Source organism: Orcinus orca, chromosome 21 (assembly GCF_937001465.1).
Source record: "Orcinus orca chromosome 21, mOrcOrc1.1, whole genome shotgun sequence".
Classification (NCBI taxonomy): Eukaryota; Metazoa; Chordata; class Mammalia; order Artiodactyla; family Delphinidae; genus Orcinus; species Orcinus orca.
Genome location: NC_064579.1, coordinates 5,125,635 through 5,142,348, shown reverse-complemented (window position 1 = coordinate 5,142,348; position 16,714 = coordinate 5,125,635). Strand labels below are relative to the sequence as shown.

The 16,714-nt window shown below is 40.0% G+C and overlaps 2 protein-coding genes across 3 annotated transcripts in view; one reads left to right on the top strand and one right to left on the bottom strand.

Moving 5' to 3' along the window:
- Positions 1-47: 47 nt before the first annotated feature.
- TM2D2 (TM2 domain containing 2) lies at positions 48-4,935 on the bottom strand. Its single transcript, XM_004284896.3, has 4 exons — positions 4,497-4,935; positions 3,590-3,677; positions 1,793-1,908; positions 48-780 (listed from the first exon to the last, which is right to left on the bottom strand). The coding sequence occupies exons 1-4, from the start codon at positions 4,721-4,723 to the stop codon at positions 567-569; spliced, it is 645 nt and encodes a 214-aa protein (XP_004284944.1). The 5' UTR covers positions 4,724-4,935; the 3' UTR covers positions 48-566.
- A 145-nt stretch (positions 4,936-5,080) lies between these two features.
- The window catches only part of ADAM9 (ADAM metallopeptidase domain 9), a 102,954-nt gene continuing 91,320 nt past the window's right edge, over positions 5,081-16,714 (top strand). For both annotated transcript variants that reach the window (XM_033415058.2, XM_004284897.4), the window contains exons 1-2: positions 5,081-5,398; positions 15,346-15,443. In XM_033415058.2, the coding sequence (XP_033270949.1) occupies positions 5,302-5,398; positions 15,346-15,443 (195 nt within the window). In that variant the 5' untranslated portion in view covers positions 5,081-5,301. The remainder of the gene's footprint in view (positions 5,399-15,345; positions 15,444-16,714) is intronic.

The following is a 16,714-nucleotide window of genomic DNA, read 5'->3' as shown; positions in this document are numbered from 1 at the left end:
TATAATTTTGAGTTTCATTCTACCTACTGAAAACACCCAAACGAGCATTCCAGGTTGGCAACATTTATTCTGCAATTTAAACTCAGAAAGTCAGAATTTCAGTGTAATTAAAATCCATCGTCATTTCTACTTCTGAAGATTTTCATTGGTTCAGCTTCCGATCTCCACCGCATGAGGACTCAGGGTCACAAAAGGCACAAGGCTAAAAATATTCACTTTGCTTATCCTGTTGGGTCCACTTGCTCCAAAGGATTGATTATACAGCAACGCACAGAAATAAAGTGTATGGAAACCCTCCTGCAGCTTATAAGTTAATCACTATCCTTTATATTTTTTGTATATGAGGAAAGGTGCAAACTTGATACCCATAATACTGTTTGCTTGTCATTTCTAGTCTGCAAGGTGAAGTTTGGGTTGAAAATCCACAGTCCAAAGAAACCTTCCTAACCAAAGCCATTCCCTCCAAAGAGGAAGGCAATGGTCAGGTCTGATAATAAGGAAGAGTTCTGAGCCTGTAGAGATGAACTCAGGAGACTTACCTCTCTGGGCCACGGTAGCCGCTCTTTTTAGTAAACAGTGCACCAATTGCTGCCGTCACTTGGCATCAGCCCTCCAGTAATAAGCAAAATAAGGTCAACAAACCACCAAATCCCAAGTCCTCCAAGTGTCAAGAGCTTCCCTACTGCTGTGCCAGTGTGTCCCAGACAGAAACGATCTACTCCAAAACATCCCAGGAAGAAGGAGTAGAGCAAAGTGGTTATGAAGTAGTGTCCGGTATACCTACACAAAGGGAATTAAGAGGAAGATGATTACCACGTGAAAATGAAAACACTTAACGATTAGTGAATTTCACGTAAGTGAAAAGATGGTGAGGCAGTCCCTCTGTGACCTCTTAACTGCCCCCCATCCCGCCCCCAAAAGGAAAATCTCTAGTTTGTCTAGACCCTCAAAAGAGTACTTGCTAAGGTATGGAGGACCTTTAGGAATCAATACAGAGCTGGACTGAACAAGAAACTATCAAGCACATTTGCAAGACAGGTATGCTGGTAGGTGTGGAGTCTGGGCCCCCATCCCTCCTACACAGGCTCCTTTCCGGAGGGAGGCTGCAGTTCTGAAAGTAGTTCTCTAATGAGGTGTTACCTTCCCTTAAATGAACACTGATCTCCATATTCCTTTTCTGCTGTTTTGTGGCACCTAACAACAGGACTTCTTTGTAAGGTCTTATGTACTGTACATAAGACCGTACACAGTCTTATGTACTGTGATAACAATCAATTGCAGATGCTCTAACAGCATCACTTAACACAGTCAGACTCTCCATTAGCAAATGGTATACGTAAATTCTGTGCCTTCAAGCGGAGTTTACAGAAATAACCCTAATTCTTTAAGGTAATACCTGATTTTCAGGGAGAAGCGTCCATACTTTTCATAATAAAATCTTTATTCCTGAAAATCTAAGGCTGTTTGCAAAGGATTTATGCCTATCCTAGGACTTTGGGAACTACATCATCTGGTCCAACTCCTTCATTTTTCAGATGAGAGGACAGAGACTCTGGGTGGCCAAAGGTCCTTAGCTGGTTGGTGCAAGAGACATTTAGAATTCACAGCCTCTGGTCTCCTGTCCAGTGTCCCCTCTGTTATAACTACATTGTTGGTGTCCATGGAGGATGCACAGTAGTAATCATGCTGCCCCTTCAACACTTAACGGTAAAAGAAAAAGTCACATCAAGAAATGACAAAACAGCTCTACCACCATCCAAGTAACAGCTACTCCATTCAGAGTAACACTTACTTTATACAAGGTTTATTCTCTCGTAGGAAGGTCCTAGGACTGGCACATTCGATTCCGTCCAGGGCGCGGCACTGTACGGAGGTGTGTTCCACATCACTGTAGGCCTGACCACCGAACTGGGGAAGAACGACCAAAACAAAACAACCAACCAAACTCACCAGAGCAAGTAACACAAAATATATCTTTATATTCGTAAAAGCTGACTCAGGACAATAATTATTCTAACAAAGGTGAGGTAAAGCTCTGCTAAAGAGCAAGGAGTGCAGCGACGTGCTTCAAGTGATTTTACATTAGTCCATCCCAAATGTACATTGTTTTAAATAAACTCTTTTTTTTCTTTCCTTATGACTGCCTTCTTTAATAATATAATAGAAAAGTTTATAATCAGTTTCATTAAATGCCATTTAGAATAGACACAACACTTTATCCTGTATTTACAGGAAAAAAGAGCACATTACTGAACATTTGGAAATGGGTATTTAAAAAGTCAATGTGTAGTTGAGGTCTGTTTTATACATATTATAAACGAACATCATTAGGAAAGAACTCAGAATATCAGCTGACTCAGGACTTTACTTCGGTCACGAAACTGTGATTTTCAGATGCCTGTAATACATCTATAGTATAAGTTTAGATTCCAGAAAAAAATTTCAGAACAGGACCTCTGACCCTTTGTGTAACTGAATGCTTGCAGAGAAAGCACAGCTGTACATTCTCCACTGGCACCTTATTAAGTGCTTCACTACTGTTTTTGCTGAAACATTCCTCAAAGGGAAGGGGTGGGTCCTCCCCCAGGACACGGGTGCCTGAATGTTGACAGTCCTCCAGGACTTCTGGGGGAAGTGACAGTCCGAGAACCTTGACAGGATCAACCCAGTGTTTAATGAAAATGGGTAAAAGTAAGTGATCTCTATACAATACTCACTCAAACTTTTATCAGTAATTACCCATAGAACAAAATCTCATTGTATTGAAAATACTTCTTTACACATGACTGCAGTAAGTGTGGCCTTTTTGGCCTTATTACTTTCAGGTTTATTCCTCTGTGTCTGATTTAGCACAAAGAATATTTTCCATAATTCTCTTGTAGCTGACTCTGTCTTGACTTGTATTATGTAGCATAGTATAACATAATGGTGAGTCCACAGTGGGGAGGAAGTATGTGAACTTCACTGGTTTTGGGGAGACTGACTAGGAAGCATGCATCCAGCTTTAGGGATACTATTAATGGAACTGAATGGCTTCTTTCCATTCCAAGAGGCCACTGTTATCAAAGGCTTCTCCTGAACGCTGTAACCTCCTACAAAGACATACACTGATAGACCCTACCTATTTCCTAAGGACACAGTGGAAACTGCTTGTGTGGTGAAAAGAAAGGTCACTGGCAAGAGGATCTTCACTCCAAATGCATGTGTAACAAAGATACTGCTCAATCCATCATCAGTTTTAGAAACTGCCTAAACCTTTCTTTTGCTCTTTCGGGAAAGTACATACCTTGAAGGACTGTCAGGGGTGATATTTGAGTTCCAAATCTGTCAATCTCAATGGCCAAAGGAACCAAAGACAGGTTGGTCTTTGCACCTGGGTAGTTTTGGCACAGAGACTGCTTCTTCCTGAGGAAGCTAAATGTCTTGTTCAGCCACTGACCCTAGCCATGCTGAAAATTTCCAGTAATAGTCATTCCAATGAATTTTACAAAAAGGTAACTTAATGCCCCTTATACTTTTCTGTAACAGCATTTAGCCAGTACTATTTCTCTATGGAAGAGTTTGCTCATAAAACAAAACAAAAACCCACCTTGAGACAACCATAACCAAGTTCCTGGGATGCCGTTGCATTTCCAACATGATCCACTGGGTCTTCACATTCTATAAATTCATCGGGTCTGTAAATCACCAGTAAGAGCATCACTGTCATCATCATTAAGGTTTTGCAAATGGCTGTTTACATGTATATAATCAAAACAGGCAAGAGAAATTTCTTTAAGTTTTCTGGGGGTTAATTTCATTCTGACTCTTCCCCAAGACAAGAAATGCTGTCAGTTAGGCTGAAGCACAGCCGGTCGACCCTTTGGTTGTGCCAGGGGCGTGTTTCTGGTCCTATTTCTACACGGATTCTACCTCTGCCATGGCTTCATCTCTTCCCTAGGCAAACAGCCACAAGGTATGAGGGCAAAATTGAAGCCAAAGGATTCCCAGCCCTCTTTGCATTTCCCAAACGCCTTTTCTTATTTGACTTAAAAGAGAGGTTAAAAATTTTGACTTGGCTCTGCAACAGTAAGGATATTTTTTTTTTTTTTTTGTAAGGAAGTGCCTTGTAGGTACAAATAACTTACTCCAATTGTGCCCCACTCAGTAGCAGCACCTACGATGGTTTCTCCTTAGGTTAAAGGGAGCAGGACAGAGAAGGCACAACACGTATACTTCTTCCGGAGGCTATATGATGTCACTCCTCCCTAGTTCTCCTCTTTGGAGATCCCAAAGGATCTGCCATCGACACACAGGGTTTTCCCCTGCATGAGTGAGACGAGTGAGAAACCTGTCACGATATTTACTTCCCGCGTTTTGACTTATCAGGTCCTCAGGTGGAGAGAGGCTGGGGGAAAAAAGCAGCCTGCCTCCCTCCCTTCCTCTCCCCTGCATAACACCCATATGTCCCAGGCCCCATCTCCATCTACACCCGCCTCGACGACTGCGTAGCTTACAGGTAAGAGCAAAGGATGACTGGAGAGTGGGGGTCGCCATATTCCCAGCTCGCGGAGCCGGTGGAGCTCTCCGGGTGGGCGGCGCCAGCGGATGTGGGCTCGGGCTCGGCGGTAGTGTTGTGCGAGTGGCTCCGAGAGACACAATGCAGCAGCAGGAGATTCCCCATCAGCAAAGCCGCCTGGCCGCAGAGGAGTAAGTAACTCACCGGGCAACCACCCAGCACCATCTTCCCGGGCCCAGTGGCGGAGACCCGGACTCAACCTCAAACCCCGGCCGGCACCGCCGACCCAAGCCCTGCCTAGTCAGGCCTCTCCGCGTAGCCCCGCTCCTCGCCGCCAAACAGCCAATGGGAGAGCAGCTCGACGCTCCGCCCGACCCCGACAGCTAATAAGAAGAGGCTGCGCAGGAGGCGGGGCTGCGCTTCACTTGTGCCTGTCAATTCCGCTTCTGGGTCTCACGCTCCGCCTTCTTTTGCCTCGATTGCTTCCTCCAATAGGCTCCCTCGACCCCCGAAGTAGGCGGGCCTTGGAGGGAGGAGGCGGGACGGATAGTGATGGGCGGGGCAGACTAGTGAGGGTCTTAGGGGCCCGATAGAAAGTCCGTTCTCCCGCCGGGGACGGATCGCTCTCTACGTCAGTGTAGCCAGCGCCGCGTCGGGAGCGAGCTCGGACCAGAGCCGACTTGCGTCAGTGCCGAGCGCGCGCATCGCTGCCAGCTCTGGGGCCCCGGCAGGGCTGGGAAATGGTGGAGCGGGCGGAGGCAGGGGCGACCGAGTGTTGAGGGGAACCTGCGGACTCGGCCGAGATGGGATCGGGCGCGGGCTCGCCCTCTGGGACCCTCTGCTTCCTGTGGCTGATCTTGTTCGGCTTGGTGAGCCCAGCCCTCGGTGGGGCTCGGTCAGGTGGGTGTCCGCCCCCAGGACCCTTTGGGATTCGCGTTTCTTAGGGCTGGGATGCTCGGAGTTACCCTGTAGTGCCTGGGAGTGGAGGGGCCTGGCCTGGGGACTGAACCCGGAGTCGGAGGCGGAGCCGCTCAGCTGTGTGTGGACAGTGCTCGGACCCGAGGCTCGGGGTCTGGCGCCCCAAATTCTTCTCGGCACTGTTCTCGGGTCTGGTTCCTCGTCCTCGGTCTCATGCTGGGCAGAGCCTATTGCGGCGCGCCCCACCCCCATCTCGCGCAAGGCTGGGGCCCCCAGACCCTCTCGGGGCGACTCTGGGTCCGACCCTGACCTCGGGGGCTCGGCTGAGAGCCTTGGAGGCTGGGTGCGCGTGGAGGTTTTGAGAAGTGCTTTGAGAAATGGAGCTTGCTCTTGCTTGTACAGTCAATGTCACTGGGAAGCAGACCGGGAGATGGAACTTTTGCTCCAGGTTATCATGATTTGAAATTTTGATGTTCATTTTATTAGCGGAGTCACCACTAGGTACACAGAGCTAAATTTAGCGATGGAATGGGGGGGGTTCTTATATTTTTCTTGGGCCATTTTGTTGTAGTAAGAATACTTTTTTGGAAACGAAGTGCTACATTTCTATAGCCAAACGGTCTTTTATCTTCTTTTTTATTGGGTTGGTAATATCTCAAATACGGACGAATAATCCCTGCTCTGCTTAACTCACAGGATTACAGTGAGAATTAGATCATTTATGTGAAATCGCTTTTGACTTGTGAAACTAACCTTGAATATATAAGGTATTTGTATTGGAGATACCCAAACATAGTGGAAACAAACCGCCAACACACTAGCTTCTTTCTGGAAACACCTTCTTTCTTTATTTTGGCTCGTGTTAAATTATTGTTTGCACGGTTGTGTTTTCTTTATCAGCCATAGAGTATGATGGAGAGTGGGGGTTTCTACTAAATCTTTATCTTGAGAGTTGTTCAAAGGTGAAGATTTCAGTGCAGGACTAAATTTAAGTTTTTTCTTATGTTTGGTTTATTCTTTTTCAATTAGGTAAATTTGCCCCATGGCAGGAATTTTGAAGCTCTAAATACTGAAACTTTATTGATGGGAAGCTACCAAATCTTTTATGGTTGAGACTGTTTTTGCTGTGGTATTCTATATGGTTAACATTTACCAACATTTAAGGGGAAGTAGGTTAAACATCTGGAGTTGTAGTAATCCATGATTCTGTTTATTGCATACCCGTATATAGATGGATGGAATATCCTTATGTTTTTTAACAGCAGCTTTAACAGTTTATGGCCAGTCCCTCACTGAAGCATGTGTATGCTTTCAAAATTTAGTCAGCGTTTATCAAACGCCTGTAAACACCAAGCTCAATGCTTGTGGAGGGGCAGAAGGTGACCAAATGTGCTGAGTCTATCTGAGGGATATAGGGGAAGGTTTTATTGAGAAAGTGATATTTGAACTGATCTATATAGGTGAATGTTCAAGGAAAGGAATAGGAATTCTTTCTAAGTAGAAGGGTTTTTGCAAGAGTATGGAGAGGTATGAGGATAGTTAGGGAATGATGAGAATGTCACCAGGCAGTCTACATGAAAGGGAGGCACGGAAAAAACCAAGGTAGGTTGGTACCAGCCGGGGAGAGTCTTCTTGTGATGTGCTGTGGGGTTTGGACTTTACCCTGGAGGAAGTTCTTTGGGCAGGATGGTTTTTAAGTAGGGATGTGGCATAACTAGATTTGCGGTTAATATAACTGGCTGCACAGTAGAGGACAGAATATAGGAGGGAGGGACTGGAGGCTGGGAGAGAGCAGTTAAGAGGCTTTTGTACTAGTGTGCAGTGAGTCAACTCATGTTTCCCTACGGGAATGTTCTTCCAAAATCAGCTGACCGAATTTTTGCAATACAGGATGTTTAAAGCAGCACTGAAACCTTTTCTGCTAATGAAAGAGGAATTTGCGTACTCAGTAAGTACCACCTACACATCCGGTTACATTAGGAGTTAAATAGGTTTTGTAGGATTTTTTTTTTTTTTTTTTTTTTTTTACCATTTATAACATTGTGTCGATGAGGAAATGTAGTATAAATTCTCAAAAGCTGACACAGTAAACGTTATATATTTTTTTAAACTGGGGCTGACAAAGGTAACTTTGTATCATTGTGAACAATAACAAAGGGAATCAGGCAGGTATGAAACCTCATCTGATTTCTTCTTTTAAGATAGTGATTATGATGTGCAGACCTAGAATTGTTTTTGTTTTTCAAGACTAGAATTCTAGAAGAAATGAGATTTAAGGCTTACTCATGGTGAATCATAAGATGAACTACATGGTAAGAACTTAGGTCTGTACTAATTTTGTTTTTAGGTGCCTGTGAATTATTTGGATTTGGTATGTTTGTGCCGAATAGGAGAATGTAGTCTTTTAAATATAAAGATGATTTGAGTTTCACTTTTATGTAAAAAAATAAAACATTTATAATTAAAATATGCACAGAACAAGTTGCTGGGTTCCAAGACAGTTTTCCAAACACATTTTAAATTTTACCTTACCGGGAATTCCTTGGTGGTCCAGTGGTTAGGACTCCGTGCTTTCACGGCCGGGGGTGCAGGTTCGATCTCTGGTGGGGGAACTAAGATCCTATAAGCTGAGTGGCGAGGCCAAATTTAAATAAATAAATAAATAATTTTTACCTTACCAAAGTTGACTTTATATGTGTGTGTGTGTGTGTGTGTGTGTGTATATATATATATATATATATATATATATATTTTTTAATCCTAGTTTGTGGTAGAATCCCCCCAAAGAGGCAAGCTTTAAGTAACCAGAAGCATTTTCTTGGAATAGCCACAAGCTCAAATATATGACATAGATAGCCTCATGATATTTCTTTTTTTTCTTTAATGCCTAGTATATAGCAGAGTCTTGGAGTTATGCCACCTTTGTGTTAGAACTATGGGACTGCCGCATAAGTAAATCTGGTCCTCTAGGTATCTCAGTAACTAACCTCCCAACCACCCTGCCTTTGAATGGGGCCAACATGGACCCAATTAAAGTTGAATTGCACTTTGAATTGTGTAGTCTTGTTCATATATTATTGTAGTTTATTTTTCATTTTGTGAAAGTGTTATTTCAAATCGTTTTCCCCAAAGTGATCATGTGTCGGGTACTGCTTGAATCACACCCTTCAAGAATGAGTTAGGGAACCTGAGAAGTTCACTTATAAATACTTTGGTCAGTTATTAAATATGCAGTTGTTTTCGTATCGGTTTATGTTGATTTTAACGTAAGAATTAGAGTATTTCAGCTTATAATAAGTAAAAATGATGTCACTACCAAACATTTGTCATACTGTAGGATAAAACCCATTCCCATACATGGGAAATGCTTCTTTCCCTTTGACACATTTTCCTTTTAATGAGATTTTTTTATGGCTTAACTCATTTTTGGAAGGTTCCCCCTACCCCTTCCTTTAGTAGCCCCTAAGAACTCTCATACAAGTAGAGCCTGGGAGAGCCTGTTCCACATCCATTGACACATTGGCAGCTTCCGAGGGGAGGGTAAGCAGTCAATGATAGAGTAATACAGTGAAATGTGGCATTGCATTAACATGACAAATTGTGGGCCGTGAGGATTTGTGGAAAATTGATATGAAAGATGCTAATCATAAAAAATAAAGCTTATTTTAGGTTGTACAGGATAATTTGCAATTATGAGATCTATGTATGTATAGCTGTAAAGATCAAAAGAGGTCATTTACTGAATACATTTGTTGAATATCTACTGTACCAGTGCAGGAAATAGGGGATGAGTAAGGTACCATCCTTGGTTTCAAGAAACTTAAATTCCTTGGTAGAGGAATTTAAATTCTTTAGGGCATTAAATCTTATAAATGGTGAGTGTTTTTCCCAAAGGGCCACTTACAAACAAACAATAGCAAAAGCCCTATTTCTTTTTAAATGTAAAACTGAGTAAATGTAAAAACAAATTATAACGCAAAAAATGTCAGAATGTAGGACGTAACAGTGGAAATTATAATTATGTTTGAAGATAGCTATTAATATATATGTTTACTGGGCACTGACCTTGTGAATGGAATGGAAAGATATGGCCCAAAATACAGCAATTTATGGATCTAATTGCAATTTCTCTTCAAGAAATAACTCAGACAACAGAATTATCTTCTTCATCTTGTATGTGAAACCCAGGTTTATTTTCTATAGTGAAAGTACTTAAGGGTGGTTCTCTGTTTACACAATAGGTGGGAAGGAAAGGAGAAAAGCCCTTGGCTGAGGGTTTACATTTGTTTGCTTTGCAATTAGGTAGAATTCTTTTAACTTATATCCGTCTACAGTTGTAACCGAGGAAGGGCTTCTGTGTCCAGGGCACAGAAAGCCAAACTCTGACAGCGGGTGTTTGCAGCAAAGTAAGGGTATGTTGCAGGGCGCCAAGCAAGAGAGTGGAAGATAAGTCTCAGATCCACTCCAGCTTGGCTTTTTGAGTGAAGTGTTTTGTTTTGGTTTTTTTAAAGGGGAAGAACAAAGATGCTGGGATTAATCATCATCTTCTGACATTTCTTAATCCTGGTTTTGGGAGTCAGAATGCCTCTGGTTTACATTCTCTGGCCAGGTGGTCCATGGCTGGGGGTCTATGAGGGCATCTTGCTCCGGATAAGCAACCTGAGTTTGTACGTGAATGATAGTAGTATCTACAATAGCAGTTTTAGGCACATAATGATGTTATCAACGACAGCAATCTCAGTCATCTAACTCTGGTTGATTAGTGTTCAGTTAGCACAGGATTGAGGTCAGAGAGGGCAAGAAAGGGGATAAAGTTTTGAATAGAGAGATTAATCATAAACTAAGTAAGGGGATTCATTTTTAGGGGGACTCAGTTTCTCAGATGCTATTACAAAACATGTATTTAGGCTTCCTCCAAAACACAGTACGTAAAAATATCTAAGGAGTTAAAGGAAGAAAGAAGTGCAACTAACACCTTTTTCTTTCTTTTACTAAATTTAAGACACTTTAAGTTTCATGTTTCAACTCTTATTTTTTAATACATTTATTTATTATTTTATTTATTTATTTTTGGCTGTGTTGGGTCTTCGTTGCTGTGCACGGGCTTTCTCTAGTTGTGGTGAGCGGGAGCTACTCTTCATTGCGGTGCTCAGGCTTCTCATTGCAGTGGCTTCTCTTGTGGAGCACGGGCTCTACGTGCGTGGGCTTCAGTAGTTGTGGTGCGTGGGCTTGGTAGTTGTGGCTCGCAGGCTCCAGAGCTCAGGCTCAGAAGTTGTGGCACGCGGGCTTAGGTGCTCCGTGGCGTGTGGGATCTTCCCGGACCAGGGCTGGAACCCATGTCTCCTGCGTTGGCAGGCAGATTCTTAACCACTGCACCACCAGGGAAGCCCTCAACTCTTACTTTTATCTCCAGCCCATGTTTTCTAGTAATGTGACTTTTGATGGTGTGCATCAAATTCTGATAAAATAGTTTGTATTTTCCATGGAGCTGATTGTATTAAGATTTTAGTTTTCATTGTGAACTCTATACCAGTGGTTTTCAGGGGGGGTGATTTTGCCCCCAGAAGGCATCTGGAAGATAGTTTTAGTTGTCACACTGGTGGTGCTTCTGGCCAGTGGTGGGTAGAGGTCAGGGATGCTCCTAACTATCCTACATTGCACAGAAAAACACCCACAGCAAAGAATTTTCTGGCCTCAAATGTCAATAGTGCTGAGGCTGAAGCTTTATAGTACAAATACTGTTGATGCACGTCCTCTATAGTGACGTGGGAAACTTGATCTTTAGATTCCCACGAGAAAGTGCTACTATTTGGAATTAAAAACAAAAAATAAAAGGAATTTGGGGAAAATCTATGCAAGGTATGAACGGGAAAAAGAATAAAAATAAGCCAGGACTAGGGATGAAGGAATGTTGAAAAAATACAGGAAGAAGGGGTTTCATACAACCAGTGTATATTGTTTTTCAATGACATAACCAAAATATGTGCATTTCTTATGATGTTTTGGAACTCCAATGGCATTCAGAAAGTGGATCCTTGGATTTTAAAACCAAGAAGTCAGTATCAGAATAACAGCTCTTATATGTAAATAGAAGTTATTTTGGGGCGGTATAATTTTGAAAGCCTTTAAAAAATAAAAGATTCATTTTAATTTTTTTTTCAAAACAAGAATTGTGCATTAAAATGGGAGAAAGGGTAGAATGTGTCTTATATTCCTTTATTGGACTTTCATTCTTCTCTAACAATCTCCGTAAAAGATCCATAGCTTCAGTCCTGGCCTGAAACTAGCTGTGTGACCTTATAAAGTCACTTAACATGTTTCAAAATGAGAGCTCTTTAAATATGTGCCTGCTCATTTGTAGTTGTCTTTTCTGACGCATTTCTTTTTCTCTGTGATGTTTGCTTCTGAGTTGTGATGAAAAGATTTCAGTTTAGTTGCATATTGTTTAGCTTCTAGTATAAGAGTTGCCTGAGCCTATTAACATTTTAATCCCTGCCTGTAAGGATTTACTTAAGAAATCTTTTATTTTGAAATAATTATAGAATCATAGGAAGTTGCATATAAATGCACAGGATGATTGACTTTTTTTTATCACACAGAGCTTCTCCTCTGTAACTCACTGAAAGCATTTATTCCTGCCATCTGTTCCTGCCATTACTTCTAGAGTGACTGTCTTAGTAGTTGAACAAATTACCATGATCTAAAAGAAAAATATTAAGGATAATATTGAAATTTGTGTTTTTAGGAATTTGAGAAAACTGAAGGTCCTTGAAAGGTTTATTCTGGGTGAGGAAATAGTCCTGTACCTCAGTTAATTTAGGATGAAGGATATTTCTACTTAGTGATTTGAAGCCTGCTTCTATCAAGGCCACAGATTTCTTTTGACATGGCTCCCATTTGGCAACTCCAAATATCTGAAGGATATTTTATCATAGTATGTCGTAAGTATGCCTTAGATCAGCCAGCCCCTGGTTGCTTTTGTGAGTATTGGAGTCTATTTCTGGTATTTTTATGTAATGACGTGAAGCCCCATTTAGATGGTATGTTATGCCTAATAAGATTTAAGGGGTTGATGGGTAAAGAATTTGCAGAGTGTTAGTATGACATGTTGTACTGAATGAGATTTAATTTATATTTTCCTGTTTACATTGTATCTTTAAAAATTCCAAACTAGACAAGGTTATAGACATTTTTATGTACAGTGTTAGCTTGTGGAAGGTTAGGTGAAGATGCTTCATTTTAATCTGCATTTGAGAAATCTGAGAGGCATAAGGCAATTAAGGAGTGAATGAACTTGGATCCAAAGGAGAGGAGAGAGCGGGAGTGAGAAGGTATCATAGTCTGGATGCGAGGTTAATGAGGCTGATGGGAAGACAGGAGGTGTTGAGATAGTAGATAATCAGTACTTTAAATAGTTTGTGCTTTTCTTTTTTAATTGAAGAAACACTCCTTTTTCCCCCTTTTAATTTCAGTGGTAATTTGGGGTTTCAAAATACTCATTATAAAAACAAATTCAAACAATACGGACATGCATGAGTACAGGAAGTAAAGTCTGAGTCCTTATCTCATTACTCTCTGGTTCTATTCCATTGTGGTAGCTGCTTTAAACAAGTTTGGTACATTTACTTATGATACTTACATGTTTGTTATGACACATCTTATAGTCTCATATATATGATATATGTTATAATTGTAATGTTTCATAGACACTATAAATAATACAGAGCTTATAAAGTGAAAAGTCTCTCCTCTCATCCCACTCCCTATAGATAACTACTTAAAAAATAATTATTTTACTATTGAAAATTTTAAACATACAAAACAGTAGAGCGAAGAGTAATGAACTCCTCTGTACCCATTACCCAGTTTTAATATAGTTTCATATATATCTCATCCCTCAAACGCACACTGGATTATTTTGATGCGAATCCTGGATGTCATATCATGTTGCCCTTGAATATTCAGAATGAATCTCTATGACATAAGGACTTTTAAAGAAAACATTAACCACAATATGCTTATTACACTTTAAAAAATTAATACTAATTCCTCAAGATCATCACATATCTATACAGATCACATATCTATAAAATTTCCCTGGTTGTCTCAGAATTTTTTTTTTTCTGTTGATTTATTTTAACTAGGATCCAGATAGGTCCAGATATTGCATTTGGTTATATGGCTCTTTTAATTTATAATGGTCCCCTCTTCCTCCTTTTCATGACATTTATTTGTTCAAGAAATTCTACTTAATGAATTTATTTCCTGAATTGATCCCCACTGAGTAGAAGCTGTGAATCTGTTCTTCCCTCAGTGTTTCTGTTTGTGTATGCCATTCTCAAGCCTCCTCATAACAAATGTGGTTTTGGTATATGGAGATATATAGAGATAGAGGTTTTTCATCCGTGGTCCTTAGATGGTGACCATCTACTTCGTCAAGTTCTCTGAACAAACTGACATGCCATCATTGGCAGTTATGCTGGAGGAAGAAGAGATGTGTTGGATGTATTGAGAGACTGTATCAGATGCCAACATGGGGTGTGCCTTCCTAAGGGATTTGAATGGGCCATTTTAATTATACCCAAATTTTGCTTAAGTGATGACTTTACTTTTTTTCTAGTTATCTTATTTTTTAAATAATATATGATTATTTAATACCTTTGATAATTTCAAAAATACAAAATGGAAACCTAACAATAAAACTTTGTATTTATACATAAATCCTGCTTGACTGCTTCAATGCAATGAATCAACATGGCTTTCTGCTCATTGTTTTATTTACTTATTTATTTTCATTTTAATTTTTTTAGGTAGATTTACTTATTTTTTTTCATTGAGGTATAGTTGATTTACAATATTGTATTGGTTTCAAGTGTACAGCAAAGTGATTCAGTTTTTTATATATATATATATATTTTTTTTTTTTTAAAGATTATTTTCCAGTATAGATTATTATAAGATATTGAATATAGTTCCCTGTGCTATATGGTAGGTCCTTGGTTTTTTTTTTTTAAATTTTATTGGATTATAGTTGATCTACAATGTTGTGTTAGTTTCAGGTGTACAGCAAAGTGATTCAGTTATACATATACATATATTCATTCTTTTTCAGGTTCTTTTCAGTAGGTCCCTGTTGTTTATCTGTTTTACATATAGTGGTGTGTATCTGTGAATCCCACACTCCTAGTTTATCCCTCTCCCCTCTCAAGTGATGAGTTTAGAACCCAGGCCCCACTCAGACGTGACTCCACTGTGTAATGAGCTATACAGGATTGGAATTGGGAGGAAGTCTTGCATGATGGTTCTGAGTACTTTATTTTTAATACATTTTATCTATTCAACTTTTTAGGACAGATTAGTGGCAGTAATTTCATTGGAGATAATTGCTACATTGTTAGGTATGTATTTATTAGAGTTAATCCATCAGGCATTAAAAGTAACTTTTCCCTCTTATTGTCCTTGGCCGTATTGTAAGTATCCCCGTACCATCTCAGGGTATCATTCATGTTGGGTGAGGGTGGGAAAAGAGACAGTAGTAAACGGTGCCAGGTTCTAGATGCCTTCCCTCCATTTCCCCACCGGAGCAGTTTTTTCCTTGTGTTTATGCCTTAAGATTTCTTTTAAGACAAGGGATTAGGGTTTATAGCTAAAAATTGTTTGAAAATGATTGCTGTGTATATACTGTTTGGATAAAGGCCGACATCCTTTTTTAAGAAATACATTTCTTCCCCCTCATACTTATCTAGTATATTGCTATTTTCCTATAAAACGTTGTATAAAACTATATATATTTTAGTGTGGGAACATCAGATGATTTTTCTATGAATTGAACATTCAGCTTTTGATTTCCATTGTATTTTAGGACATGTAGTTTTTCAGGTTCAGTTATATACCCAGTTATATAATGTTTGTTATTCCCTTTTCTGTAGGCTTTCAACAGACCTCCCATCTCTCTTCTTATGAAATAATAACTCCTTGGAGATTAACTAGAGAAAGAAGAGAAGCCCCTAGGCCCTACTCAGAGCAGGTAAGTTATCTCTTGAGAAATATATATGTATTTAAATTTCACTTTTTTTAAGACAGGGTGTTATTTTCAGGAGTGATTGGTTCAGTGAGTAATGTCAGCCAGTGATTACGGCACTGGTGTCCATTGGACATTATTCTAGTAAAGTGACATACTGATCCTTAGTAGCTTTTTTTTTTTTTTAAAGACAAAATAATCAACTTGAAACATAAGAGGATGAAATAGTCAGTTAAGTAAAATTCTATGACCAGGGTAGGATGCTGGTTACATAGATTTCTGACCCTTACCTGACTGGTGATGGTTACAGTGGTCTTGTTATAAGAATAAGAATTCACCTCTCTCTCAGTGTGTGACAGGTAGAATACTGCATGCTGTATCTTTACTGACACTGGAGAATAGTAGTGTGTTATATGCATGTATTTCATATCTGGGAATGTTTGCTCAAAAGTGAGTTTTATCTCCATATCAGAAGAAACATAATATGCTAACAGGGTAACCAATGCACAAAAATTAATTTTTATACTATTTTTCTCTTACTGTAAAGCTCAGAAATAATATATTTGGATATCAACTGACTTTGCAAACCCTTCAACTTTATAGAAGTATAATTTAACTTTATTATAGTTTAACAGTAACAGGTGATGAAGGATAGAGAGTTTAGCTTATTACCTCTGAATTGCCGATATATTTCTAACGATAAGGCAGCTTGTCCATTGTTTAGGGACTAGGCATAGTGAAGAGAACATTGGAGTTAGCGTCAGGAGCTTTTAGCTTTAGCCCTCCCTCTGGGTGCTACCACGAATTGGGTAGATCATTCGTCTTCATTTACTTCTTTATAAGTAAGGAATAAATGACTCTAAGATCTCCTTCCAGTGGAACAGTTTATAATTTTTCCTTGTTTTGAACCGGACATTCTACTCTTTGATTTTTGTTTTGCCTTTAGAGTAGAATTAATTTGTGTTTTCATTGTTATTTTTCCCCTTTTCTTCACTTAGCAGCACAGGGACGATGTTTTCTACTTTATCGTGTCTCTGATGACCTTTATCAACACTGCACACATAGATACTTGGGATTGTAGTAAATGTCCTGCATGCACCCTGATAAATATTTGGGGAAGACGTGGAAGCACTGTTTAAGCACTGGGGATATGGCAGTGAACAAAACAAACTCCATGCCCCTGTGGAGCTTCCATTCTTGTGGGAGGAGAGGAGGAGACAAATAAGCAATATAGATTAATAATAGAGATTACTTAAGATGGTAAGAAGTGTTCTGGG

Excerpts from the sequence above, each read along its gene's own strand:
- TM2D2 (XM_004284896.3), bottom strand. The coding sequence starts at position 4,723 with ATGGTGCTGGGTGGTTGCCCGGTGAGTTACTTACTCCTCTGCGGCCAG. Across the intron at positions 3,678-4,496 it reads GTCATCCTTTGCTCTTACCT|ACCCGATGAATTTATAGAAT; the intron begins GTAAGCTACGCA and ends GGTGATTTACAG. Across the intron at positions 1,909-3,589 it reads TTGGTTATGGTTGTCTCAAG|TTCGGTGGTCAGGCCTACAG; the intron begins GTGGGTTTTTGT and ends GTTCTTCCCCAG.